Below are 27,209 nucleotides of genomic sequence, written 5' to 3'. Positions count from 1 at the left end.
TGAATGCAGCAGCCGTTCGTCGTGCATCTCCTTGGCACGCAGGTCCTCATTCTCCTTGCTGACCATGGCACGGCAGTCCATCGCCATGATGGTGTCAAGGAAGCTGTCATCGCGTGCCCACTTTCCTAAGGTGAAATATGCAAGATACAAGATCAGTTTAATCGCAACAACGACACAACATTGTCCAAATACCAGAAGGGGAGCAGCCCATAACAGAGAGCCCCCCACGTCAGAGTCATCACTGTGGGCGATCTCCACCTCTGAGGCCCAATCCCAAACCACTCCCTCGACCCTACCCCTCCGTGACGGAGTGAACTCCGTCTGTAGCCACACTCGCAGCTCAACGAGGCTCCCTCCTGTCAGATGGAGGGAGTAAATACAGCGGCAAGCTTTGGGACAAACTCCCCTCTCTCCGGCAGAAACAGGAAATGCCGTAACTGTATGTAACAACGGTTTCAAATCAGCTTCTCTTAGACAAAAAATGTAAATTAATAACTCAAATAAAACTCCAAACATCTTTCATTGTGTTACTTTTTCTGTAAAGCTCTTTTAGTTTTAAACCTGATGTTTATAAGTTTCTTAGTTTTTGCAACAGTCTGTAAATATACACAACTTTATAATAAAATGCACACATTTACCTTTTTCTAGACTAAACACAGGTATGATCCTAAGTTAAAAAAATATGAGGTTATCATGAGGTTGTTAACATCGCAATTTATCAGTGGATGTTTGCTGGAACTACTTTTTAACAGCGTGTTTCCTGACGGACACACACAGCGTGACTCCGGTCAGGTAGAGACCGGTCTCAAGTCAGCACCGATGCAGACTCGCTGTTTGAGGGCTTGATAGCCCACTCCCCCTCCACACCTCTCCACACTCGTTGGTTTGGAACAGCACTTAATGTGGCGGACCCTCCGCGCGAACGCGCAAACGGAGGGGTAGTGTGTAGGGGTAGGGTGTAGCATGTCGTTGTGTCCCCGAGACACTTCACCCCAAAGTGCTCCTGTGGGGATTGCCCACAGTATTGAGTAGGTAAGCTTTGGATAAAAGCGTCTAACAAGTGACATGTAATGATTCAAAAAGCTTTTGGTGGCCATATTGAATAACAAACCAATGTGGTTTACTTGTTATCCACAGTTTAGCTGCTAAATGTTACCTTTACAAAGCTACGCTGAAAACACAGCAAAGTTCATATAACGGTATTAGGTTAGTTGAACCTAATATTTTTATAGTTAAACTCAACACTTTTCTTTGTGCTCCACATATCTAAATGTATAAAGTGTGTTTTCACCTCCGTTCCCTCCTGTTTGCTGCAGTATGGCAGCAGCGGTCAGGATGGGATCCTCTGTGATCAGATAGTGGTCCTGATGGTGTCCGCTGACCGGGCGCAGGCTGCCTACTCTCAGCGGGGGGGAACTGAACGTGGAAACTGTGTTTCTCTGAGGGATCCTCCATGTAGTCTGAGAAGCCTTCTGAGGAAACAAGGTCAAACTATTTAGGATAATACTATGAGAAGGAACAATGTTTAGGCAGTAAATAGAATTTCAATTACATTTCTACTTAAATGTGCAAAAATATTAGAACATCAGTCTTTGTGGCATGCAGGTAATCAACTGTTTAAGCTTTTACCATTAACATGTAGAATGAATGTTGCAAATTACTTGAAATTATAGCAACTACAATCTGTTGTTTACCTCTATGCATTAGCCACAGAGGTAGCATTATGTCCAGCTAGCATGCTAATTGCTAACGTTATATTATCGTTTTTATCCCGGAGGGGAAAACTAGTTTCTTATCCTGAGAGAAACACCTCGCCTGAAACACACGATTAGTGCCATGAGTTAGTGAAGCAAATTACAGAACATTGCACACTTATTCACAAGTCAAAACGTGTTCATAGCGGGCATGGATGAGAATAGCTAGCTAGCTAGATGTTATTAGCCAGCTTGGACCTAACGTTAGCAAGTTCTACCATGGCTAGCTCGATCTACTGAGCAAATAAAAGTACATCTAAGACCAGTATTGTGCAGATTAAAACAGTGCAGTGCATGTATTTTATTTTACCTTCGTAGTCGTCCCGACATGACTTTGCCAGGTCTGCTAACTTTGCTGATCCACTGAAACTGCATGCAGTAGAAGCTTCTGAATGTGGCGCTTCGCGTCCTTCGAGTAAATCGCCAGAAGCGCAGACACATCCTCATCACTCCAATTGATTTATTTAGTGTTGCTATAATAACTGCTTTCACAAAAGGAATCTCTTCGGATGTGCTGTCCAGCGAGGAAATACAATGGCCGCTTACAACAAAAAATTCTGAGTCAAACGGGCGTGGTTTGCATTCCGCACAGCCAATCAGACGTACGAACTACATTCTCCCACGACAGATCCTGCTCTGTAGCAGGGACTGAAAAGCGAGTCTCGCGAACTAAGTTGAGCTACTTTAGTTCCTGGGGCTTTTTGGTGTGAACGCAAATATATCGTAGTTCTGATGAACTATTGTGGGAAAAGTACACCAAAGTACTCCGGTGTGAACGCACCTATAGTCCATTTGATTCTTCCATTTCGTTCCGGGTACGGCATGATGTCAAGCCGTACCCGGAACGAAATGGACCAATCCGTGGAGCAGTTACGTTACGTCTGCGGAGCCGTTACGTTAAGCCCCCGCTGATTGGTCCAAATTGACCAATCCACGGACTTTCTCACACACACATCTGTGTGCAGGGAGCAGGCAGCTCGGCTGATTTCTCCTCCCTGGCTGCAGGCTGATAACAGACAGTTGGGATCGTGGCGAAATTCTCTCTGCAGACCCATTCTCACAGCGTTTATCAACCTTTTTCTTACTCAATATCAAGCCACACTTATTGTTTTTACTTCGGCTGTGACTTTGTGTGTGCTCAGGATGAGTTTGGCTGTGTTTGGCTGTGTATCGCAAGGAAACAACACCTCCACGGAGCTCAGCGCGATTCACAACATCCCGACCAATCAGAGCACACTGTGCTCACAGGGAGGGTGGGGGCTGGAGCTATTGGAGCTACAACGAGCCGTTAAAGGCAGAGAGTGAAATTCAGTGAATACACGTAGTTTACAGAGATGCTGTATGAGAAACCAATGTGAGTTTGGAAAATTGCACATTATAAATCTATTCTAGTAGACCTCAACAATGGAATTATGATCAGTGGAAATGGCCATGACATGGGCCCTTTAAAACAAATGAATAACGACTATATATAATAATAAAATACACGGAGCCTGTCCTCTCTTTTTCCTCCCTCTCTTCTGACAGCGTCAGTGTCTGTCTCATGCAGCAGCTGATCCAGTAATGAGTGACCCGGCCGACAGTAAAAAATAAACATATTTATAACTTTAGGTAGTTTGAGAGGTAATTAAAATAACTAAGGGTGATGATCTGACTTGAAGTGTGTGTTTGGTCCTCCCGCTGTGATGCAGCACACACAGGAGCTGCGTGGAGCTGCGTGTCTCCGTCCTGTCAGATTAGACTTCACTCGCGTTTATGTCCATATCGAGATAAAGATAAATAATCTGAATTCAGTGTGCAGTTTACTTTTGCGGGGGTGAGCAGCAGAGGCGGGGAGAGGCAGGGCTATTGCGTCATCATTATCACAAAATTATCGTATAGAGACGATCACACGGAGCCGTAGGACCAGGGGTTAAATTGGGCCGGGGCTGTCCGGGGCTCAGCCCCGGCACATAGGACGATGCTCTGACGTTATCACCCTCGCTCATTTGTCATTTGTTTAAGCCATATGTTAAAACATCTCTCGTTCTTAATATAGACTTTATTTAGGGTCGATATGTGTTGACTTTACTTTAAAATAGCAGATCTCTGTGAGGATATAGTTTTTCCGCTTAGTGAACGTGTGTCTCTGCTCCGATCAGGAGCTGCAGCACCGCGGCTCCTTCGTGCAGAGAGTCTGCAGCGGTGTGTGCGTGTGTGCGTGTGTGTGTGCAGAGAGTCTGCAGCGAGTCTGCAGCGGTACCGCCAAACCCCCGACCCGTCTTGTAACACGGAGCCCGTTTCCTACACAATCAGGGCCGGTTATAACCAATTTGCTGCCCTAGGCGAGATTTTAGCTGGTGCACTTTAAGCACACATTACTAGAGACCTGATCTACTGTAGGGGGTACAACTCTAAACACCCATATGAAAAAGATCGGTTTACATTTTAATAACCAAATATGTGAACATAACCAATAACCTACCATAGCCAATAACAAATAAAAGTAACTTATTTTATTTTTGTTGTTCATTCATATCTTATTTTACCTAGTTAACATTTATTTATGCACATTTTTTTATCTCTCAAGTTTTAAACGATATTTTTGGTTTACTGTCCTATAGTATACATTGAAATTATTTCAAACCTGTTTATCCCAATAATTATAAAGGAGTGCCTTGGAAATAATTGTTTACATAAATTGCATTTATCTCTCTTGCTCGCTCCCACGCCCACTTTAGCTGTGAGCTGCGGACGCCTGATAAGCCAACACCCCCCACTTTCATCACTTACAGCGCCCATCGTACAGGGCAAATGAAAAGTGTAACCGGGGTGAAAAGGGTGTTACATTTACTTAATTATGAATGTTGTTACATCAAGGCCGAAAATTAGGATGAGCGCAAACAGTCAAAAAGGTTTTTTTTCCCCCCCAGATCTGGCGCCCTAGGCGACCGCCTATGTCGCCTATGCCAAAAACCGGCCCTGTACACCATGCTAAATGTATGTCTGCATAAAGCTGAGTTATGATCGATCATAATAACACAGAATTTGGTGATGATTAAATAGTTTACAGTGAGATTTACTCCCATACTTTTGGCCATACTCATGCAGCCCTACAAATGAATTGAGATTTCCACACAAATGTTCTTTAGCAAGTGTGCAGAGCAGTGTTGATTTAAAAAAGCAATTTGAAGGTTGGATATTTGTAAACCTTTTTTTGTGTATATATATTAATAATTTAAGATGTAAATTAATTCCAGTTTATTTGTAGTACTTTCTATTTGTATTGTGACATTTGGTGGCATCAATGTGTGCATTTGATACAGATAATGGAGCAGTTGCTTTAGGGCCACAGTGTATGGGATATACACTGTGGCCCTAAAGCAACTGCTCCATTATAATAATAAGGTCAAATAATGAGATCCTCGACCTCCGCCCCCCTCTCGCACCTCCACACAGAGCCCCCCCACATATCAAATCCCAACTTAACCCCTGCGTATGACCCCCCAGAGCGCTCCGTTCCCAGATCTATCCACCTTTGGACCCGTTATCGTTTGCGGGGTCCGTTTCTATCGTTTCGTTACGGCCTCGTGTGGCAAAAAGGGCTATACGCAAGAGAAATATGCGGATACAACCCATTTTCGTCCTCGTGGGGCACCAGCCTTAACCTGTTGCTATTTTCCTGCTATTTAATATGTATGTTTTGTTTAATTTTTTTTTCATTAGCATTTACAGTATTGTATGTTGCATGTTTTTTCTGATTGTATTTACTTTTTATTTTAAATTAAATGTGTTTTTAGGGTGACTTACAACATCTGTCCAGGGACTACAGAGGGAAAATATCCTCTTGGCTAACTCTGACACATTAACTGAAATGTATATTAATGAGCACTGTCCCTGTTGAAATAAAAAAAGTCACTGTCAATACTTGAGCAGCATGCATTATTAGGAATTACAATTTATATATATGTGTTTTTTTAAACATAGTGCTGAATGTGCTAAATGATTAACCAGCTACTGTAATCTACTTATTTGTCTGTTGTTTGGTGAGTTTAATACAGTTCATCAGAGCAATACTATATTGTCAAAGCATGTCTGCTGAAAACCGCTGTCTGCTACACCTGAACTAAGGTAAATGAGAATGACCTATGAAATTAAAACATGCCAAATATACATGAGAGACAATGCAAGGTGAGTAATACATGTGTGTTTCCCACTTGACCTCTTTCATTTTATACACAATCCTTTTCACTCACCCATGATTTTCTTTCTCCTTTCTTCAGCACATTCTTACATTTTGTGTTTTCTTTTATTACCTTCCATCTGCAAAAGAAAAAAGGTTACATAGTTACTTTCAGCACATTATCACCTTGACAAGTATGGTAAAAAATAAAAACAGGATGATGTTCTCAGTGTTACTTTAAGTTGTCACCGTAATTAATGGAGCCTAAAAAGTCAAAGTAAAATTAGAATCTAAGACATAAAACAATGAAAGTTCAAACATAGGGCTGCAATATTGAAATAAACACAATAAACAGTATACATGCGTGGTAGACTTGAAATGATACCTAATTGTTGGGCCTGATTAGCCTTTATTGGACTTGACAGTGTCGAAAGGGGGGAGACAGAGGGGATGACATGCTTACATGTTTCCAACCTGGGTCCTCCACACGGGAACTGAGCCCCGATACATGGACCACCAGCTCTACCAGGGGAGCTATACGGCGGCCCACAAATGATTATTGTTTAATGAATGTATTCAAAAAAAGGCAATATATATAATAAGAAGTAATAATTGTATAGCCTACACAGAGTTAACCGTTTGTAGAACTTCATTATGAATTTGCTGTCTTTTCACATTTAGTTGCAAGAACACAGGGCTGGCCCGTAGAACTGGCGTTATAGATGTTCGCCTAGGGCGCCAGATCTGGGGGGCGCTGCGCTGGTAGCTCTGGGAGGGAAACACATTTTTTTTACCGTTGGTGCTCATCCTAATTTTCGGCCTTGATGTAACAATATTCATAATTAAGAAAATGTAACACCCTTTTCCCCCCGGTTACACTTTTCATTTGCCCTGTACGATGGGTGCTGTAAGTGATGAAAATGGGGGATGTTGACTTATCAGGCGCCCGCAGCTCACAGCCAAAGGGCGAGTGAGCGTGGGAGCGAGCGAGGGAGAGAGAGAAGAGCGCACCGCCCGGTACCGGGGCTGTTGTTATTATAATCTGGTGCTAGCTGCTAACGGATATAAGAAGAAGATGTTTCTACAATAATGTGGAGGGAGAGTCCTCTCCAGTCAGACTGAGAGGCTGATAACTACAGCTCAGTGAGGTAATGTTACGAACTCAGAAACTCAAGGTATAGGACCCAACTGCACGACCCAGGAGACAGAGGCAAGGGTGTAACTTTGGTTTGAGAAGTGGGGGGGACACAAAACAGGGGGTCCTCCGCAATTAAACATTTTCCCGATTTAATTTAAGAGATTTATGGATACAGCTCTCAACACTCATGAAACAGAACTGTATAGCTATTTCAATAATCAAAAAACCATTAGAATATGCTCACAACCAATAACACATATTTGATAAACTCCTCTCTCCATATCTTTATCTTACCTAGTCTGCATTCTTTCTTTTTAGTAATGCATATTTTACTAATCACTCCCCTTTTAAACTGTTTTTGATTTTTTTACTGACCTATAGTACACATTGGAATGATTTCTTAACTTATTTTTTACAACTAGGCCTATATTAAATAGATGGAGATATTTGTTTACATATGTATGACCATTCCCTTTGAGACCCACTGAGATAAGTTAGACTAAAGTTTACAATCTAATCACTCAGAGAGTCCTTTACCTCACCTACTGTAAGCTGACGTTATCTCAGCCTCTCAGTCCGACAGGAGAGCTCTCCCTCTCCTTATTGTTGAAACAGCTTCTAATCTCCGTTAGCTCCGAGCTAGCACCAGATGCTTACAACAACCCCCGTAACTCTCTCTGTCTGTCTATCTCTCTCTCTGTCTCTCTATCTATCTCTCTCTCTCTCTCTCTCTCTCTCACAAAATGCGCTCGTGCCACACACACACAGACGCTCCTCCGTGACGCTGACCGCTTGCGTAAAAATAATAAACACATTTGAAAAATGGGGGGGACACAAACGGGATTTTGAAAAGTGGGGGGGCCATGTCCCCCCTGTCCCCAGTGGAAATTACACCCATGGACAGAGGTAAAGTATTTGTAAGATACTTTATTTTCAAAAGAAGAACAGAAATAAACACCATAAAATCTCTAGGATGAGATGACAAAAAGTGAACAAAAGAAAATCGCTCATGTAGTGAGGAACAAAAACATCTTGGTATCAAGGAGAGCATATATCTGACCTCGGCATGAGACAAGACGAACTGACAATGAACACCGGGAGACTGGGGAATTTAAACACACGACAACAAGACACAGGTGGAAACAATCAGGGGCGGGGCTGGTGCTGATGAGCACGGGAGACACACAAGAGGTAGATAATCAGGAAGCCTGGAATGACAGGTAAATAATGAGTGACAAAACAAACATAAAACAACATGAAAATGAAACTCCCTTAACATGTCTGTCGGTGCACAACAGGTAAAGGACTCTGAGTGTTTAGATAGTTCACTTTAGTCTAAGTTATCTCAGTGGGTCTCAAACGGTTTGATCACAATTGATGTAAACACATATTTCCAAGGCACTCCTTTATAATTATTGGGATGAACAGGTTTGAAATCATTTCAATGTATACTATAGGACAGTAACCAAAAATATCCTTTAAAACTGGAGATAAAAAAATATGCATAAATAAATAAATGTTAACTAGGTAAAATAAGATATGAACAACAAAAATAAAATAAGTTACATTTATTTGTTATTGGCTATGGTAGGTGATTGGTTCACATACTTATTTGATTATTAACATGTAAACCGATCTTTTTCATGTGGGTGTTTTAGAGTTGTACCCCCTAGATCTAGTAGTAATTATGCTCAAAGTGCACCAGATTGAAGCATTTTACTTTATTGTGTATTCCTTGGATACTCTATTGATCTGATCTGGCTGGGGGCGGGGGCGCCAGCTAAAATCTCGCCTAGGGCTGCAAATTGTCTAGAGCCGGCCCTGCAAGAACATGTATACTTGTTCTATTTAATCTTTGGTAATTTAGCAAGTCCTTATCAAGTGTGAACTTGTGTAACAGTTGTAAATATGCAGTGGTGTTTGTTTGTAAATCATTCAGTATAATCACACTAATTCTGTGTTCTTCATTTATTGAATGTTCAATACCAGACAAGGTCGGAAATCAGTGGGCGGAACCTCTGAAATGTAGTCGCTGTACTCAGAAGATTATTTTTGTGGGTACACCCCCCTTTTATGTGTTTCCCTTAGGTTTACTGCCTTGGCAGGGTGCTGCCAAATTGGCAAAAAAATGTATCCTCGGGAGCAGAGAGGAGCTGTGGATTATTGTTATTGTTATCGTACAGTAACAAAGTATTTGTACATTAAAAAGTAATACAGTACAGTGTTACTGTACTGTATTACTTTTATTCAAACTGTATCTCCTGTCTCCTGCGGAGCCCCGCCCTTCAGAAACAGAGCGGAGGGAGAATGTGAATAAGCAAAGCAGTGGACACTGAAACATGCACATACATTGGATAAATAACATAGGCGTTTAGTTTATTTAATACAAGAGCACATGTTCAAGTGAAAAGTGACCGTAGATAGAAGATTACTTCAGTTGCAATTTGGTGCTATATATATATTTTTTTTTTTAATTATAAAAAAAACAAAAAACACCTTGAATTTCAGGCGGGGCGCGGGGTTCTATTTCGTATATGGCTTCGCCCTCTAAGGCTATCGCTATTGGGTAATCCCCCTGCGCACCCGCGCAGCACTGAAACACTTGTAGTCCGCGCCCGCCCGCAAGGTGGGCCCCACCCTCGGGCTCCCTTCCGGTATAAAATAGGAAGGAGGCCCGACAATCTGCTCCCTCTTTTTCTTCAGCACCCCGTTACTGAAGCACAAGAGACACTTTCATTAACAGAGCAATCATGAGCAGCAATTGTGTGAGAGATTGTCCCTCATGTGGCTCTGGATACATTATGGGTTACGACCAGCACACGATGTGCGAATCCTGCCTGGGGCCAGAGCACGCATACGCGGCTCTCAGCCAGCAGGTCGCATGCACACTGTGCCCGTCTCCCCGCGGACGACAGGAAGCGAAGAGCGGACGCTCTCGCTGCTGCGACCGAGGAGGACGATTGGCCCGTCCAGGCTTTCGAGCCCGTGGACGGCGGCCTCATGTCCCTGGAGCCGAGTGCCGGGCAGGTGTCGGACGACTCCTATCCCGCCTCCCTCCACGGTTCACCGTACGGTTCTCCCCTCCCTCCTCTCCCCCAGACGGGGGAGACAGAGTCGGAGCAGGGTGCCAGCTTGGCGGACGAGCACGCGGTCCCCTTCTCCGTCACCACGGCGCTGCCGGTGATAGGTGGCATCCTAGGGGAACTACCGGAGATCATATGCAAGGCGGCCGCCTGCAGAGGTCTCCCCGTTCCCCCAGCTCAGGAGAGGTGTGCTCCGGACGATATGACCAGAGTTTTTTCGCGGGTGCAGACGGTCAGGAGTGACCCGGTCTGGCCACGCTTCCCCGCCATCAGGAGGTACCAGGAGGGGGTGGCGGCGAACCCGAGGACCCTGAAGGCTCCGGTGGCCACATTTGTTCCCCTCACCAAGGTGGAGGGGTTCACAGATGCTGGTTTCCCAGCCACCCCTTCTTTGGAGCCGAGCCTGACGGCGTTTTTTGGGGTGAGACAGGCCAACGTGATCGCCGGACGGCGCCCTACGTTGGCCTCCCCCAGGGACCAGTAAGTCGCCCGCCAGGCCGACCGGGTGCACCAGTGTGCCTTTCAGGCGTCGGCGTCGGCGAACAACATCGCGCTGCTCTCAAACTCGGTGGTGACGCTGGTGGAGCGGTCCACCACCTTGGCCGCTGATGAAGCGGAGGAGATCGGCAAGGCGGCCAGCACGGCGCTCACACTGTGCGCGTCCATCGCTGTCTCCCAGGCGAGGATCGCCGCGTGGGTTAGGGTTAGATTCAGCGCCACCTCTGGCTGCAGCAGGCGTCACTTACAGAGGCGGCCAGGAAGGTGCTTCTGGACGCTCCAATCAGCCCGGACGGGCTGTTCGGACCCCAGTTCCACGCCATGGTGGAGTCCATGAAGTCTGCTGCAGAACAGGCGGACGACATCCGCCAGCACGTCAGCTGGCTCCAGCCTGCTGGGCGGCCACAGCGGCATCAACGCCCGCAGCAGCCGCAGCGTCCGACCCGGCCACAGCGGCAGGCGGAGAGACGCCCACAGCCGCGGCGTCAGGGTCCTTCAGCGGCTGCAGGGGCTCCGTCCCACGTCTCCGCTACCCTGCCACCCCAGAGACAAAGGGGTCTTCCAGCGGTGGGTCAACGGGGAGTGAGGCACTCCCGCTCTTGGTCTGCTCCACCAGAGCCTCCGAGGAAGCAGAGACGTTTTTGACGTGTTGGGGTTGTGTGGAAAATAAAAGGAGAGTTCATTTTCCAAACTTTTTGTCTGAGTCATCAGTATCAAGTGTTTTCTCACCCCCCACTCTGTGTAAAGGCCCTGACACACCAGGCAGTCACCAGAGAACTCGCCGACACCCGACACCGACAGTTCCATCGACGAGTTCTCCTGCGTATTGGCCGTGTGTCGCACTGGAAATCACCGCAAAGACTTCAGCCGAGCACGTATGAACTGCGCATGCGTGAGTGGCAATAACTCTCCTTACCAGCAGGCGGCGGTAGTGTGTATTCGTCATTCAAAATAGGCAACAACCGGAAGACAGAGAAGAAGAACAGACTGATATAAACAAACAAATAGCATGTGCGTTCCATTTTCACTCTCGTCCATCGAAAACATGTTTTAGAATATAAAAATACATGAATGATGAAATGAGCACATAAAGTGCAGACATACTATAAAATCATAGTTAATAGACCTGCATCTGATGATCGCAGTGTTCTGGCGGGTGTGTAGTTTATTGAGTCAGCAATGTAATAATGGCCACTTCTTGCTAAATTTACGATGAGATGAAAAACCGGACTTGACCAAACAAATCACGGAGCTCTCAGCAGAGGACAGCCGGGGACGCTCCCGCCGATATCAGAGATGTCCCTGCTATGTGTGGGAGGTAAGAGAGGACATTTAAGGGCTATGTTTGATGTCTTTAAGTATCACCTGTTGGTGTTTAGCTGCTGTCTTGTGCCTTAAATCGTTTGTTTACGTCCCTCACTTCCGTTTCGCTTCTCATTTGCTAGCTGAACAGCTGACCAGAGTGGTTTCTTGGCCCGATAGCTTGTGTCCGACATGTTGAATCGGCCGGGTGTCGACCGTGAAAGGCCAAATAAGGCGTGTCACGGCCGAGGGTTCGGGACACACCAAATTGACTTTGGGCGACAAGGAACCCGTTTTCGCCCAACAACGCAAGACGGCCGATATCGGCCTGGTGTGTAGGGGCCTTGTGAGCCTGCAGTTTTTAATCTATCGGTTAATAAACTGCAGAGTTTGCTAATTAAGCCAGCTGCCACCAATCTGTTGATTAGTAGACAGCAGGGCTCGCTGCAGAAGCCTGCTGGTTTTAACCTATCGGTTAATGAACCGCAGAACTCGCAGCATTCCTCTGTCCGAGATACGTCTCCTCCACACATAATAAGCCCATGAGCGCAGTTATGACGCCTCATGTGGACGTCACGACACACACCTCCACTCATCCCCTGAGCGTGTACACGCCTCATGATGAGAGCCGGAGTGAAACGCAGCGTGTGGAGGCTCCCTCACAGCCCTTTTGCTCCAGGCCCACCTTGGGTTGCCTCACGGGCTGCGGCGGCGAGGGCTCTGACGTGGCTCGTCGCCATGACGACCACAACACATCTCGAGCATGTGCGTCCGATCCCCATGGGTCTCCCCCACAGGAGGAGACTCCAGAGGTGGGTCATTCGCTGCAGAAGCCTGCTGTTTTAACCTATTGGTTTATAAACTGCATAGCTCGCGGCATTCCTCTGTCCCAGATATGCCTCCTACAGAGCACGGTCATGACGACCATTACAGCATATCACAGAGAAGCCTCTCCAACGGGGGAGTGAGACCCATCCTTGATCTGTCAGTATTCCCATGCTGACGATCAAACAGGTGCTGGAATGTGTTCACCAGGACGACTGGTTCACTTCCACCTGAAGGAGGATGCATACTTCCATACCCATCATCCCGAAACACAGGAAATTCCTGCGTTTCTCTTTTCAGGGAATATCAGACCAGACAATCGTCTGCTGTTTGGATGTTCCCTGGCTCCTCGCATTTTGTGTAGAGAAGGCTGGAGCCACTACACAGAGAGGAGGGATGAGAATGAGGTTTTTTCTCTGAACGACCTGCTATTTGCTAGGCTCGATCCAGCATGAGGAAGTGGCTTTACAGACGTTACATCTCGTATCGCATCTGTCAAAGCCTGGGTTTCATAATGAATTTGGAGAAGAGCTGCCCTCTCCCCTCTCAGACATTCATTTATCTGGGAGTGGAATTAAACTCAGCCAGCAGAGCGCGGCTCTTGCGGCAGCGAGTGGAGGAACTGCAGCGAGATCTCCTCCGGCGTGTCTAAACCCGCACAGCCCTCTCCGTGACGCAGCTGCTCGGCATTGGCATCAGCTGGTCACGCGGTGATCCCCATGGGTCTCCCCCACAGGAGGAGACTCCAGAGGTGGGTCATTCGCTGCAGAAGCCTGCTGTTTTAACCTATTGGTTTATAAACTGCATAGCTCGCAGCATTCCTCTGTCCCAGATATGCCTCCTACAGAGCACGGTCATGACGACCATTACAGCATATCACAGAGAAGCCTCTCCAACGGGGGAGTGAGACCCATCCTTGATCTGTCAGTATTCCCATGCTGACGATCAAACAGGTGCTGGAATGTGTTCACCAGGACGACTGGTTCATTTCCACCTGAAGGAGGATGCATACTTCCATACCCATCATCCCGAAACACAGGAAATTCCTGCGTTTCTCTTTTCAGGGAATATCAGACCAGACAATCGTCTGCTGTTTGGATGTTCCCTGTCTCCTCGCATTTTGTGTAGAGAAGGCTGGAGCCACTACATAGAGAGGAGGGATGAGAATAAGGTTTTTTCTCTGGACGACCTGCTATTTGCTAGGCTCGATCCAGCATGAGGAAGTCGCTTTACAGACGTTACATCTCGTATCGCATCTGTCAAAGCCTGGGTTTCATAATGAATTTGGAGAAGAGCTGCCTTATCCCCTCTCAGACATTCATTTATCTGGGAGTGGAATTAAACTCAGCCAGCAGAGCGCGGCTCTTGCGGCAGCGAGTGGAGGAACTGCAGCGAGATCTCCTCCGGCGTGTCTAACCCGCACAGCCCTCTCCGTGACGCAGCTGCTCGGCATTGGCGTCAGCTGGTCACGCGGTGATCCCCATGGGTCTCCCCCACAGGAGGAGACTCCAGAGGTGGGTCATTCGCTGCAGAAGCCTGCTGTTTTAACCTATTGGTTTATAAACTGCATAGCTCGCTCGAGTTGTCCTCTTCCCCCCCAGACATTCATTTATCTGCGAGTGGAATAAAACTCAGCCAGCAGAGTGCGGCTCTCGCTGCAGCGAGTGGAGGAACTGACAACTCCCTATCCAGCGTGTCACATCCCACAGCGTGGTGACAGCCCTCTCCGTGATACAGCTGCTCAGCATGACGTCAGCTGATCACGTGGGGATTCCCCGGGGTCTCCCCCACAGGAGGGGTCTCCAGAGGTGGTTCATTCGCCCACGCACCGACCCCGTGCGTCAGAGGTAAATGTGCTGGAGCTGTTCTCCGAGTTGGGAAGTATTCCAGCACTTCGCCCCGTTGCTGTACAATCAAACATGTGTTGATTCGCCCAGCCAACAGGCCACGGCAGCCTACCTCAATCGCCAGGGAGGACAGCCGTTTATGCTAAACCGGCTTCATGCCTAAGGCTAAGGTCATCACAAACTTTTTTAGGTCAAGAGTGATCACCCTGGCTGGCTTCTTTCCCCCTCCTCACAGGTCGGAGGAAGAAGCCACGTCTCATCTCAGCTGTCCTGCTATGTGGTGCGCACGGCTGCCTTGCGCCGTTCTCAGCACCTGTTTGTGCATTATAGAGAGCGCTCGATAGGGCAGTCTCTATCTGCACAACGGCTGTCACACTGGCTGTGTGAAGCTGTGTCACATATGTCTCCGCTGGGGTGGATCCCCCGGAAAACATCAATGCGCACTCCACCAGAGGAATGTTTCCTCCTCCACGGCTTTGCACGGAGGAATGTCAGTGGAAGACATTTGCACTGCTGCTTCTTGGTCTTCTCCCTGTTCATTTATTCAATTTTATTTGAGGGATGTCTCCCATTCCTCTCTGACACACCCTGTGCTGAGTGTCCTGTCAGAGTGAGTGACGTCAGGGATCCAGCTGTGCGCCTCTCTCCTGCCTCGGCACACGGAGAGTGGCCTGTATTTCCCTCTTATGAGAGGGACGTCCCCCTTTTTTCCCCTGACACATTTCGTACGGAATGTCTTGTCAGAGTGAGTGATGTTGGGGACCCAGCTGTGCGCTCTTCTGCCTGTCTGCACGCAGAGAGCTGCTATTCCTCCTCCTTCTGTCACTGGGCAAAGTGTGACCTTTCGTCTCTACTTTCTCACAGCGGACGGGTATGTATTATTCCCAGCCTTCGTCCTCTCATGGTAAATATTCATGTTATGATATATTCCAGGGACTGTGATGCGCCATTCGCATGGCGCAATAGGCATGGGTTATTATCTGAGCAGGTGTGTTTGTGCTTCTTGTACCGGGGCGACCCAGTGGGGCGCAGATTACATCTTGCTTCGCCCTTAACCCAATAGCGATAGCCTTAGAGGGCGAAGCCATATACGAAATAGAACTGAAGTTACCTACTGTAACTCCAGCTTCTATGAGTATTGGCGTAGCCCTCTAAGTTCTGGGCCCCACTGGCTCCACGAATAGCTGAAGAAAAGTTGTTTTGTGTGGGAGCAGATTGTCGGGCCTCCTTCCTATTTATACCGGAAGGGAGCCCGAGGGTGGGGCCCACCTTGCGGGCGGGCGTGGACTACAAGTGTTTCAGTGCTGCGCGGGTGCGCAGGGGGATTACCCAATAGCGATAGCCTTAGAGGGCTACGCCAATACTCATAGAAGCTGGAGTTACAGTAGGTAACTTCAGATATATGGGGAAACACTCACGTTTCCTCTTCCCTTTTTGTAAATGTTCCACTTGAGTGGAGTCACTCTGAGGGATAATAAATGTAATAGGCCTACTGATTTGTTATATCTGTTGTCAGTGATTAAACGGAGATCTTCTAAAACGGTTTGCTGGCTCGGGTCTCATATGAACAACGCAAAACACAACGCAGAGACCGCTTAACGACACCGGTTACACTTGCACAAAACTGTTCAGGACAATGTCCATTGACCATTTGAGTCAATGTTAAAATATTGATTAGAACAGTGACTGTACAAGACTATTAAGTTCAACTGTATATTTATAGCTTTTCCAGCCACCCCTTAGTGCTTTTTCATATTATTGTAAGCATTGGGTTGAGAGGTCATGTGTTGTGAGCATGCGCAGTCGGTGCTAGAGTGGTGTGACTCGACGGAAAATAAACGGAGGCATCTGTGACGCTCCAAAAAGTACTAAGTTCCTGAGTTTTTGTTACACAGAAGTATTCTTGAAGCACACCTCGGACGTTACATTGGTGGCAGCGGTATCGGAGTGTGTTTTATCTGCTCTTGGATTTTTCTTTTCTGTGGACAATTACTGGACTTTCTGGTCGGCTCTGCTGGCTAGCTGTGCTAACGGTGCTAGCGTCGAAGCGTCATGTTCGGAGGAATGAAGAGTGACGGCGATATGGAAGACGATTATAACGGATGTACTGCTTCTTGGACTGGTTCTGTGAGTAGTGATATTAGAGTGGAGCTGCCGCCGATGTTTAGGGGCGACGGCCAGAGGCAGTTCGCTACGTGGATAAGACAGTTTGAAGCCGCTGTTCGTGCTCAGACGAGGGGTGCGAGGGGCACGAGCTACGCAGCTACCTTGCTGAACATTCTACCTACCAGACTGGACGGTGCAGCTTTCCTACTGTGGGACAGTTTACCGGCAGATGTGCAGGGTGATTACGAACGTGTGAAGGAGAAGCTGGCGGAGGCTTTTGGCCAGAGACAGTTCCTGCTTTATTTCCAGACGTGTGTATCTGCACGGCCCCGCCAGGCGAACGAGTGTTTGGAGGTGTATGCAGCGGACATTTCCAGACTCGTGGCTGAGGCGTTTCCCGATTATGACCGTGCTGCAGTAAATGGTGAGAAATTCAGACGTTTTTTGGCTGGCCTTGATCCTGCACTTCAAGCAAAATGCCATGAACAGGGGGCGACTGATATGGAGGAGGCGTTGATAATTGCTGGGCGTTGTGAGCGGGCCAGGCAGGCAATGAGGTCGAACACGCCTGGTTTGCCCTACTGTTCTCCGCATCCTGCTGTTGTTGCAGCCCTAAATTCACCGTCGGCTGGTGTTTTCGACTGTAAGGCTAATACCACGGATAAGCTCATAAATGTGGTTGAACGCCTCACCTTGAAGGTGGACAACTTACAGACTGAGGTAAAAGGCTTGAGAGCGCATAACCGTGGAGCTGAGAATGGCAGAGGGAGCTCCGCCTTGACCTGGGATCGTCAGCAGGACCAAGTGGAGCAGAGGGTGCACCGGCGTGCCTGCCACTGTGACGGGTTTGGTTGCAGATCTACCACCGGTGGTTCCCACAGGGACGACCGCAGCAGGGGCCGTTCTCCTCAGCGCAGACCGCAGGATGGTGCCAGGGAATGGTCTCCACGTGAGCGGGGAACCCGAGACACCTCTGCGGACTTCTCACCGCGACGACCGGGCAGCGATGTCCCGCAAGGACCACACAGCCCTGGGGAACATCAGCCAAGGCGTGGAGTGAGGTTTTTGTCTCCCTCTCGGCGGTCACCATCTCCATCCTCACACGGACGGCTGCAGGGAAACTTCCAGTGACTGGCGTCGAGACCCAGATGCCGGTTTCACCACTACAGGGTCAAATGGACTATTCTGCTGGGAAAGCGCCTGCTCGTGCATTGGACTCTTGTTCTGTGGGTGAGTCTAAGCCCACAGCCTATGTTAGAGGACTTGTTGAGGGTGTTGATGTTACTGTTTTGATTGACTCTGGGTCCAATGTTTCACTTATTTCTGAGGACTTCAGAATGTCCACGTCTGCCTTACGTAAACGTGTGCTAAATACCCAGTACACTTTTTCACGCACAGTAAATGGTCAATTGTTGGACACTCTGGGTACTGTGACTCTTCCCATACAGTTGGGGGGCAAACATTGGGAGCAGGCTGTGCATGTAGTGCGAGGGGCAACACAAGCTATTCTGCTGGGGTTTGATTTCATGTTGCAGGCTCGAGCTGTTATGGATGTTGGTCGTGGTCTGCTTCACCTGGGGGATGTTGATATTCCTCTCATGCATGTCACAGATTTCATACCAGAATGTTGTTACATCTCTATGTCTGTTGATGCTATTATTCCCCCTTTCAGTGAAATGATTGTCCCAGTTAATGTGAATATTCCCCGTACTGCTGGTCTGCCCATTGACTCTTTCTTAGGCTACCTGGAGCCTGAGGTGCGTGATAACGTGGGTCTTGTGATTGCACGTACAGTTGCACCGGTGAAGAATGGATGCACTGTGGCAAGGCTGCTCAACCCGACAGAGAAGGAGTTAAAGCTGCACACCGGTTCCCATTTAGGTGTGTTGCACCATGTTAAGGACTGTGATCTACTCACCCCCGCTGAGGTTTTCCCCTCTCAGCAGGGGGCTACCCCTCTGCCGGATGTGGCTGGCTTCCCGTTGTCTGCTGAACAGAGACTGCAGCTGCAGGCCTTGATGGGGAAACACCAAGGGGTGTTCGGCTCTGGGAAGGGCAGAACAGGAAACACCGGTCTGATCAAACACCGCATACAGACAGGTGATCATTCCACGGTCAAGCGTCGGGCCTACCGTACTTCGCCAGAAAAACGGAAGGAGATAGGCAGACAGGTTCAGCGCCTGTTGGAGGATGACATAATTGAAGAGAGTTGTAGCCCGTGGTCCGCCCCAGTGGTCCTCGTCAGGAAAAAGAACAACACATGGCGATTCTGCGTGGATTACAGGGGACTCAACTCTGTGACAATAAAGGATTCTCATCCACTGCCACGGGTGGATGACACATTGGACGCATTGGCGGGGGCCTCCTGGTTCAGCACCTTGGACTTTTCTGACGGTTACTGGCAGGTGGAAATGGCTGAGGAGGACCGCGAAAAGACAGCATTCACCACTGGCCAGGGCCTATACCAGTTCAAATCCATGCCTATGGGTCTAACCAATGCACCCGCTACCTTCCAGAGGGTTATGGAGCTGGTGTTAACGGGGCTGCCATGGCACATCTGCATGGTGTATCTTGACGATATACTAATTTACAGTAGTTTGTTTGAGGCCCACATGTCTGCTTTGGAGGAGGTCTTCATTCGGATTGGGGCAGCTGGGCTTAGATTGAACGCCAGGAAGTGCCATCTTGCCCGTGATCATGTGGTATTCCTTGGTCACGTCGTCTCCGCCGGGGGGCTTCGTCCTGACCCCCGTAACACAGATAAGGTGAAGCCTTGGCCAGTTCCACGGTCCGCTACAGAGGTGCGTGCTTTTCTGGGTCTCTGCTCTTATTATAGGAGGTTTGTGAGGAGTTTTGCCCAGCGTGCTGCCCCCCTCAACCATCTGACAGGAAAGGATGTCCCTTTTCAGTGGACGGCGGATTGCCAGGGGGCATTTGAGTTTTTGCGGGATGGTCTTTGTGCCGAACCTATCATGTGTCACCCGGACTTCACCAAGAGTTTCGTGCTGGGTACAGATGCTTCGCAGATTGCTGTGGGGGCTGTGCTGTCACAAGAAGTGGATGGCCTGGAGAGAGTGGTGGCCTACGCTAGTCGCTCCCTCACAGCAGCTGAACGGCGTTGGTCCACCTACGACAGGGAGCTGTGGGCGATAGTGTGGGCAGTGCGTAATTTCAGGCATTACTTGGGTCTTCTCCCCTTCACAATTATCACAGATCATCAACCTTTGTTGGGTCTGCGACGACTTCAGGTTGACAATGACAGGACGTCGTAGCCGTTGGGCTCTGGAGCTGGACCCATACGACTGGGTGATTGTGCACAAGAGTGGGGCCAAACACACAAATGCAGATGCCCTTTCACGCAGGCCTGACACCACTGAAGCTTTGGAGAACTCAGGCAGTCTCGATGCCACATCCGCTCCCTTGAGTACAATTCTCCCTGGCGCTGGGGACAGTGGTCCTAGTGATGTGTGTGCTGTGGGGACTCCTGCCACGGCCCAAGCCCAGGGACCGATTTCAGGACCTCCTTCTCCTGACTCAGGGTCTTCAGTGGACCAGACCCTAATCTTCACTCTGTCACATGATGGCTCCGGTATTAGGGAGCTCCAGCAAAAGGATGCAGACATCGGACAAGTTTTGGCCTGGCTGGAGCATGGCCAACGGCCCCCTAGATGGAGGTTAAAAGATGCTAGTCGGGGTGTGAAGAGACTTTGGCATGAGTTTCCCCGGCTGACTTTTGTGGAGGGACTTTTATGTAGAGTTGTTTGGCTGTCTGAGGCAGGGCAGTCTACTCAGGTTGTTGTTCCTGCTGTCTTAGTTCCAGAGGTCCTGGGACACTTGCATGGTGCTCCACTGACTGCTCACCTGGCGTATGATCGCGTTTTGGCACGCGCAAGAAGTGTGTGCTATTGGCCCTCCATGCACAGTGACATTCAAGGTTCAAGGTTCAAGGTTCTTTATTGTCAATCTGACATAGCTACAGAGTAATTATGCAGTTGAAAATCTTATGTCACAGGCTTCTCCAACAATGCAACATAATAACATAATAACAATAAGAGCATGAGCAATACAAAAATAATAATAGTTATAAAAATGAAATAAAGTTATGATGTGGAATAGTGCAATAGAGTCTATATTAGGGCTGTGCAATTAATCGTATTTTAATCGCAATTACGATTTTGGCCTGCCACAATTACGAAAACAACATAATCGAAAAAAACAATTATTTAGCTTTGCTTGGTTGTGACAGTGCAACATATTTGATCTAATAAATTTTGGTCTCATTTATTTGTATTTATCATATTGACATATGTTTAGTAGCTTGTTGAAGTGCGCTCCAAAATATTTGTTGATCTTGTTTATTGGTATTTATTATTTTGATATGATTTATTTAAATGTATCATTTATTTTTGTATTGGTTTTTCAGTTGAATTATACGTTCAGGGTAATCAACAGTTAAAAAGATACTGTTCAAATTATTGTTTGTATTTGTTTTAAAGTTCAATAAATGGATTTTTTCAAAGTCAATGAATAATCGTATTTAATAATCGTGATATCAATTATTGACCCAAATAATCGTGATTATGATTTTTGCCATAATCGCACAGCCCTAGTCTATATACAAGTTATTGGAATGATATATATATATTAGGTATTAGATACATACTACTGAGTAGCAGAGGAATGTTTGATATTGTTTCAACAGTTCAATTTTTTAACAGTCTCACTGCCCGCGGGAAGAAACTGTCTCCGAATCTTCTTGTCCTTGCCAGGATGCTGCGGTAACGTCTGCCAGACGGCAACAGAAAGAACAGTTTGTGGCTGGGGTGATGGGGGTCTTTGATAATCCGTAGTGATTTCTTCCTGAGCCGCTGGGAGTAAAGGTCCTCCATGGATGGCAGCTCCGTCCTGGTGATGTGCTGTGCAGTTTTCACCACCCTCTGTAAAGCCTTACGATCGAGGTCGGTGCAGCTGCCGTACCAGGCCGTCATGCTGCCAGTGAGGATACTCTCTATCGTGCACCTGTAGAAGTTGCAGAGTATCCTGGAATCCATTTTGAACCTCCTCAATCTGCGGAGGAAGAAGAGCCGCTGTCGAGCTTTCTTGGTGATGGTGGTGGTGTGAAGAGACCATGTCAGGTCCTCAGTGATGTGGACCCCAAGGAACCTGAAGCTTTTGACTCTCTCCACCGTAGTCCCATTGATGGCGATGGGGGCGTGTCCCTCTCCCTGCTGCTTCCTGTAGTCCACAATCAGCTCCTTTGTTTTGCTGATGTTGAGATGGAGGTTGTTATCCTGGCACCAAGATGTCAGGTTTTCGACCTCCTCTCTGTACGCCGTCTCGTCATCGTCTGTGATCTGGCCGATGACGGTCGTGTCATCAGCAAACTTCACAATGGTGTTGGAGCTGTGTGTGGCCACGCAGTCGTGGGTGAACAGGGAGTAGTGGAGAGGGCTGAGCACGCAGCCTTGAGGGGCACCGGTGTTTAGAATCAGGGTGGAGGATGTGATGTTTCCCAACCGCACTGCCTGGGGTCTGCCCGTCAGGAAGTTCAGGATCCAGTCACAGAGGGCGCTGTTGAGCCCGAGATCTCTGAGCTTGATGGCCAGCTTGGAGGGCACAATGGTATTGAATGCTGAACTGTAGTCAATGAACAGCATTCTCACATATGTGTTCCTGTTCTTCGGGTCCAGGTGTGAGAGGGCAGTGTGGAGGGTGAGGGCTATGGCGTCGTCTGTGGACCTGTTTGCTCTGTAGGCAAACTGCAGGGGGTCCAGAGATTCAGGGAGGGAGGAGGTGATGAATAATTTGACTAACCGCTCAAAGCACTTCATTATGATGGAGGTGAGTGCTACTGGGCGATAGTCGTTGGGGCAGGTGATTTTTGTCTTTTTGGGGACAGGAATGATGGTGGAGTGTTTAAAACATGTGGGGACTACAGACTGCAGCAGGGACCTGTTGAAGATGTCTGTGAACACCTCTGCCAGCTGAACTGCACACACCCTGAGAACACGGCCAGGGATGCCATCAGGTCCAGGAGCCTTGTGTGGGTTAACCCTTTTAAAGGATTTACACACATCTGCCCTATTTAAAACAAAAGGGCAGTGTAGCTCCTGGTCCCTCTGTACCTCCACAGCCCGGCTGCTCTCAAAGCGTGCAAAAAAACTGTTTAGCTCATCTGGGAGAGATGCGCACGCAGACACTCCCGCAGCACCCCCCCGCTGCTCCTTTGTAGTCAGTCATTGTCCTTAGTCCCGCCCACATATTCCTAGTGTTACAGCCTTTGAAGTCAGATTCCACCTTGTCTTTGTACTGTCTCTTTGCATTTTTAATTGCTCTCCGGAGATCATACCTAGACTTCCTGTACTCCTCCAAATCTCCCGCTGTGTGCGCGATAGTGCGCGCTTTCAGTTTGCCGCGCACCTCACCGTTTACCCAGGGCTTTTGATTTGGGAATGTCCGTACAGAAACCTTCGGTACCACGTCATCGATGCATTTCCCAATGTAGCAGATGACAGTGTCCGTGTGTGTGTTGATGTTATTGTCCTCAAACACACTCCAATCCGTGGATGCAAAGCAATCCTGCAGTGCCTCATCTGACTCCTCGCTCCATCGTTGTACTGTTCTTGTAATCGGTCTGTCCCTTTTAAGTTTCTGCTTGTACGCAGGCAACAACAGTAGTGAGATATGGTCTGATTTGCCGAAGGGAGGGCGAGGGAGAGCCTTATATCCATTCCGGAAAGGGGAATAAACATGGTCCAGTATGTTTCCCCCGCGCGTCGGGAAGTTGATGTGTTGGTAATATTTTGGCAAAACCTTCTTCATGTTGGCGGTGTTGAAATCTCCGGCCACAACGAACGCCGCATCTGGCCGTGAAGTCTCGGTTTTATCAATAATCCCAAACAGCTGATCGAGTGCCGTGTTGTTGTCGGCGAGTGGCTGCGGCGGGATATACACTGCTGTTATCACAACAGATGAGATCATGAGATCATGAGGTGCTCTAGCTGTGCGGAACAGTCCGATGAAATAATCTTCACATCTGAGCACCAGTTGTTGTTAGTCATTACACACACACCGCCTCCCTTACTTTTCCCCGAGTTTGCAGTCCGGTCCTGACGAAAAATAGAGAATCCATCAGGGACAATGGCGGAGTCCGGGATAGCGGGGTTGAGCCAAGTCTCAGTGAGAATTAACACGTTACAGTTTTTAATGTCCCGTTGAAAAGCAATCCGGCTTCTGAGTTCATCTAGCTTATTTTCAATGGATTGAACATTAGCCAGAAGAATACTCGGAAGAGGGGGCCGATTCTCTCGTTTCCTCAGTCTGACCAGCAACCCGGCCTGGCATCCGCGCTTTGTCCTCTTCTTGCGTCTCTCAGGTAGAACAGCAACAGGTAGCCATGGTGAATCTCCATTGTTTGTCGGAGGGTTATTATTGTCCACGAAGTTTCGCAATTGGAGAAGCTCCTCTCTGCTATATTGTATGGCAGAGTAGGTGCGGTCGGCTAGCATGTTGCGAACCATGTTAAAAGTAAAACGGCAAAAGTAAAAAAAATATGTACAAAATACGAAAATGGGCAAAGTTGGAGAGGAGCACATAGACGATGCGGCCATCTTCACCGGCGCTCTAGCTGCGTTCGTTCGTGGTGTGACCAATGTTATGCCTGTCAGAGAAGGAAGTCCCCGGTGCCTAAACACCATGCCCCCATGAGAACTTCACATGCAGTTAGACCTTTCCAGCGGGTGGCGGCTGACATACTGGAGTTGCATTTGCATACAATACCAGTGTACATTCCAGCACAGGCTTCACGCCGTATTTTCTCACGCATGGCAGGGAGGCCAGGACTCCTGTGGATGTTTTACTGGGTCCAAAGCGGGATGATCTGGTGCAGGGTCCCCGGGAAGACTTTGCTGGTTCCCTTCTCAGACGCTTGGACACGGCGTTTGATCAGACAAGGGATAACAATTTTGCTGCAAGCAGCAAACAGAAGTCGTACTATGACGCCAGAGTGAGGCATGACACGTATGAAGTCGGGGATTTGGTGTGGTTAAATGATCCCACTGAGAGCCGCCGTAAGCTGGCTCCCCACTGGAAGGGGCCTTATCTGGTGCAGAGGCGAATGGATAGGGGTGATGAAGTGGGGGTCACGTACCAACTAAGTAGCCCGTTTGGGGATGAAGCCTCTCTCCAAACTGTCCATTACGACAGACTACAGCGATACAACCTGCCGGTAGCCTTTCCCTTTGAGGGACCATCAAGGTCTCTCTTATGGCGCAGTTCCACTACAGCGCGGAGCTCGCTTTAAGCGTGCCGTGTCGTGCCGTACCCGTTTTTGGTTGCGCTTCCACTAGGCCTAGTTACGGCCCGGCCCGGCCCGGGCCCACTTTTTCACCTCTTTTCTGGCCCGACAAAATTGTGGTTCTATCGGGGCCAACAAACAGGGCTGAGTCGGGCTGAGTATGCTAAACTAGAGAGAGGAGCGCTGGCAAGAGGGCTAGAACTACAACAAGATGGACATATTTGACCGTGATTTAATTGTAATACACGTTTCAAAATGATGCCGAAGTAACAACATACTGATACCGGTTAGTAAAAACCATGAATTAATGCTTTGTCAAGTCTGCAGACAGACGGCAGGCGAAAAACCTTTTAAAATTCGTGTTTTTCTAGATGGAGATTGGCTAAGCTAACGCAGTATATGCTCCGACCGTCCACACTCACAACAACGGCCTATACAGACATAAATAAAGCAGCGACTGTATTCACCATGACACAGGCAGTCTGTGGTGTGTACTTGTTTAACTTTTGTCGAGTTTCTGAACATATATAAGGAGCTGTGAGCTCTGAGTGCTAACAGCTAACGGCTGTGTTGTGTTTTCTGGAGTTCTCTGAAGATGACGTCACGGCTCCGCCTACACTGCGTTACTATAGTAACTACCCCAGTTCCTAAACTGTAATGGAAGCGCAGCATGAAGTGAGTCGGCCCAACGCGGCCAAGCCGTACCGAGCCGTACCGAGCGTGGCCGAGGCCGACCGTGTAGTGGAACTGCGGCATTACACCTTTCTCAGCCTCTTCCGTTGCAAGATGCAGTCTCCCCACAGAGCTCTGGACGCGTGAGGTTTTCCGATGGGGAAAGTGGCTGTGATCTTGGGCCGGGTTCTGGGGCTGGTGATTCCCCTGAGCTCGAACAAGCCGCACCGACGGTGTCCCGGGCTGGGAGGTTAGCGCGGCCTCCTGTCCGATTTTTGGACTTTGTTATGGGCTGAATGACTGGTGTTTACGTGCTTGTGTGATTATTTTCTCCTGTGTATTCTATGCTGCATAATTGGTTTTTTTTCATGTTTCGAGTGTGCAGGACAGGGGAATAGGTTATGTCATACCTAGTTTGATGTTTTATTTGTCTGTGGATGTGTTTTGTTTGTCATTGTTTTTATTCAAAGATTTTTTTTTCGAATGTGCGTCATGCCTGCATGTATTATTCTGCGGGGAAGTGTGTGGTTTGTTATGTTTTTGGGGTTTTTCGTGGTTGTATTGTTTTTTATGTTTTGTTGTGTTCTCACCATGTGTGTGGAAATGGGGACATTTCTTTCAGTAAGGGGGGACGCATGTAAGCATTGGGTTGAGAGGTCATGTGTTGTGAGCATGCGCAGTCGGTGCTAGAGTGGTGTGACTCGACGAAAAATAAACGGAGGCATCTTTGACGCTCCAAAAAGTACTAAGTTCCTGAGTTTTTGTTACACAGAAGTATTCTTGAAGCCTTAACACCTCGGACGTTACATTATGAACATTCACACATTCAAACAGTGGCAGAGGCTGCCATATGATATACAAAGTAATAAAAGGGGGTGCATTGTTCTTACCTCGGATGAATAGCCCACAGAAAAGCAATCGGCCGCTGTCCTTTTTCTCAGTGAAAAATGTTCAGACGATGTTTCAAGTAGGACTGTTAACACCTCACTCAAGCTCTATTTATATTCTGCTGGGCTGCACCCACTGCGCCTGCGCAGATCACCAAGTTTCGTTTTTCGGGAAATTAGAAAATAGCAGACTGCATGGGACATGCATACACACACCCTGTCCATTGGATACCATACAGTCAGACACATACAGATTAACCCAACATTTGCGCATATAATGTAGCGCAGTAACACTTCCCTTGCTATTATATGGGAGCCTGGTTTTATAATTATAAATATGTATGTTGGTGAGTGACTTGAAGAGAGCAGTGCTTCACACAATGGCTCTGTACTGCCCTTTGTTCGATGCCACTCCTTTCTGCCAGTGACCTTTTTTATTTGTTTGCACTTCGCATTAAAATTCCTGCCGTGGGTTTGGCCGTTCGATAAACAGATGGAGAGAAAGCTTACACTATAGGTTTCTCCAACAATGTTAACTGTAGCAACAGCTCACTCAGACAATTCAGTAAATACACCATAAACTGCTCAGGGCAGCTGTAAATAAAAACATCTGTTGAATATAAATAGTTGTTTTTAGGA

At 47.9% G+C, this 27,209-nt stretch overlaps 1 protein-coding gene across 1 annotated transcript in view; it reads right to left on the bottom strand.

Moving 5' to 3' along the window:
- The window catches only part of LOC117492327 (sterile alpha motif domain-containing protein 9-like), a 36,111-nt gene extending 9,440 nt beyond the window's left edge, over positions 1 to 26,671 (bottom strand). The window contains exons 1-2 of the mRNA XM_034142506.1: positions 26,574 to 26,671; positions 5,990 to 6,056 (exon numbers count right to left, since the gene is read on the bottom strand). Of these exons, the coding sequence (XP_033998397.1) occupies positions 5,990 to 5,993 (4 nt within the window). The 5' untranslated portion in view covers positions 5,994 to 6,056; positions 26,574 to 26,671. The remainder of the gene's footprint in view (positions 1 to 5,989; positions 6,057 to 26,573) is intronic.
- Positions 26,672 to 27,209: the final 538 nt, after the last annotated feature.

This window comes from Trematomus bernacchii, unplaced genomic scaffold (assembly GCF_902827165.1).
Source record: "Trematomus bernacchii unplaced genomic scaffold, fTreBer1.1, whole genome shotgun sequence".
In the NCBI taxonomy this organism is placed as follows: domain Eukaryota; kingdom Metazoa; phylum Chordata; class Actinopteri; order Perciformes; family Nototheniidae; genus Trematomus; species Trematomus bernacchii.
Note: the sequence above shows the minus strand (reverse complement) of the source record. Positions and strands in the feature narration are given on the sequence as shown.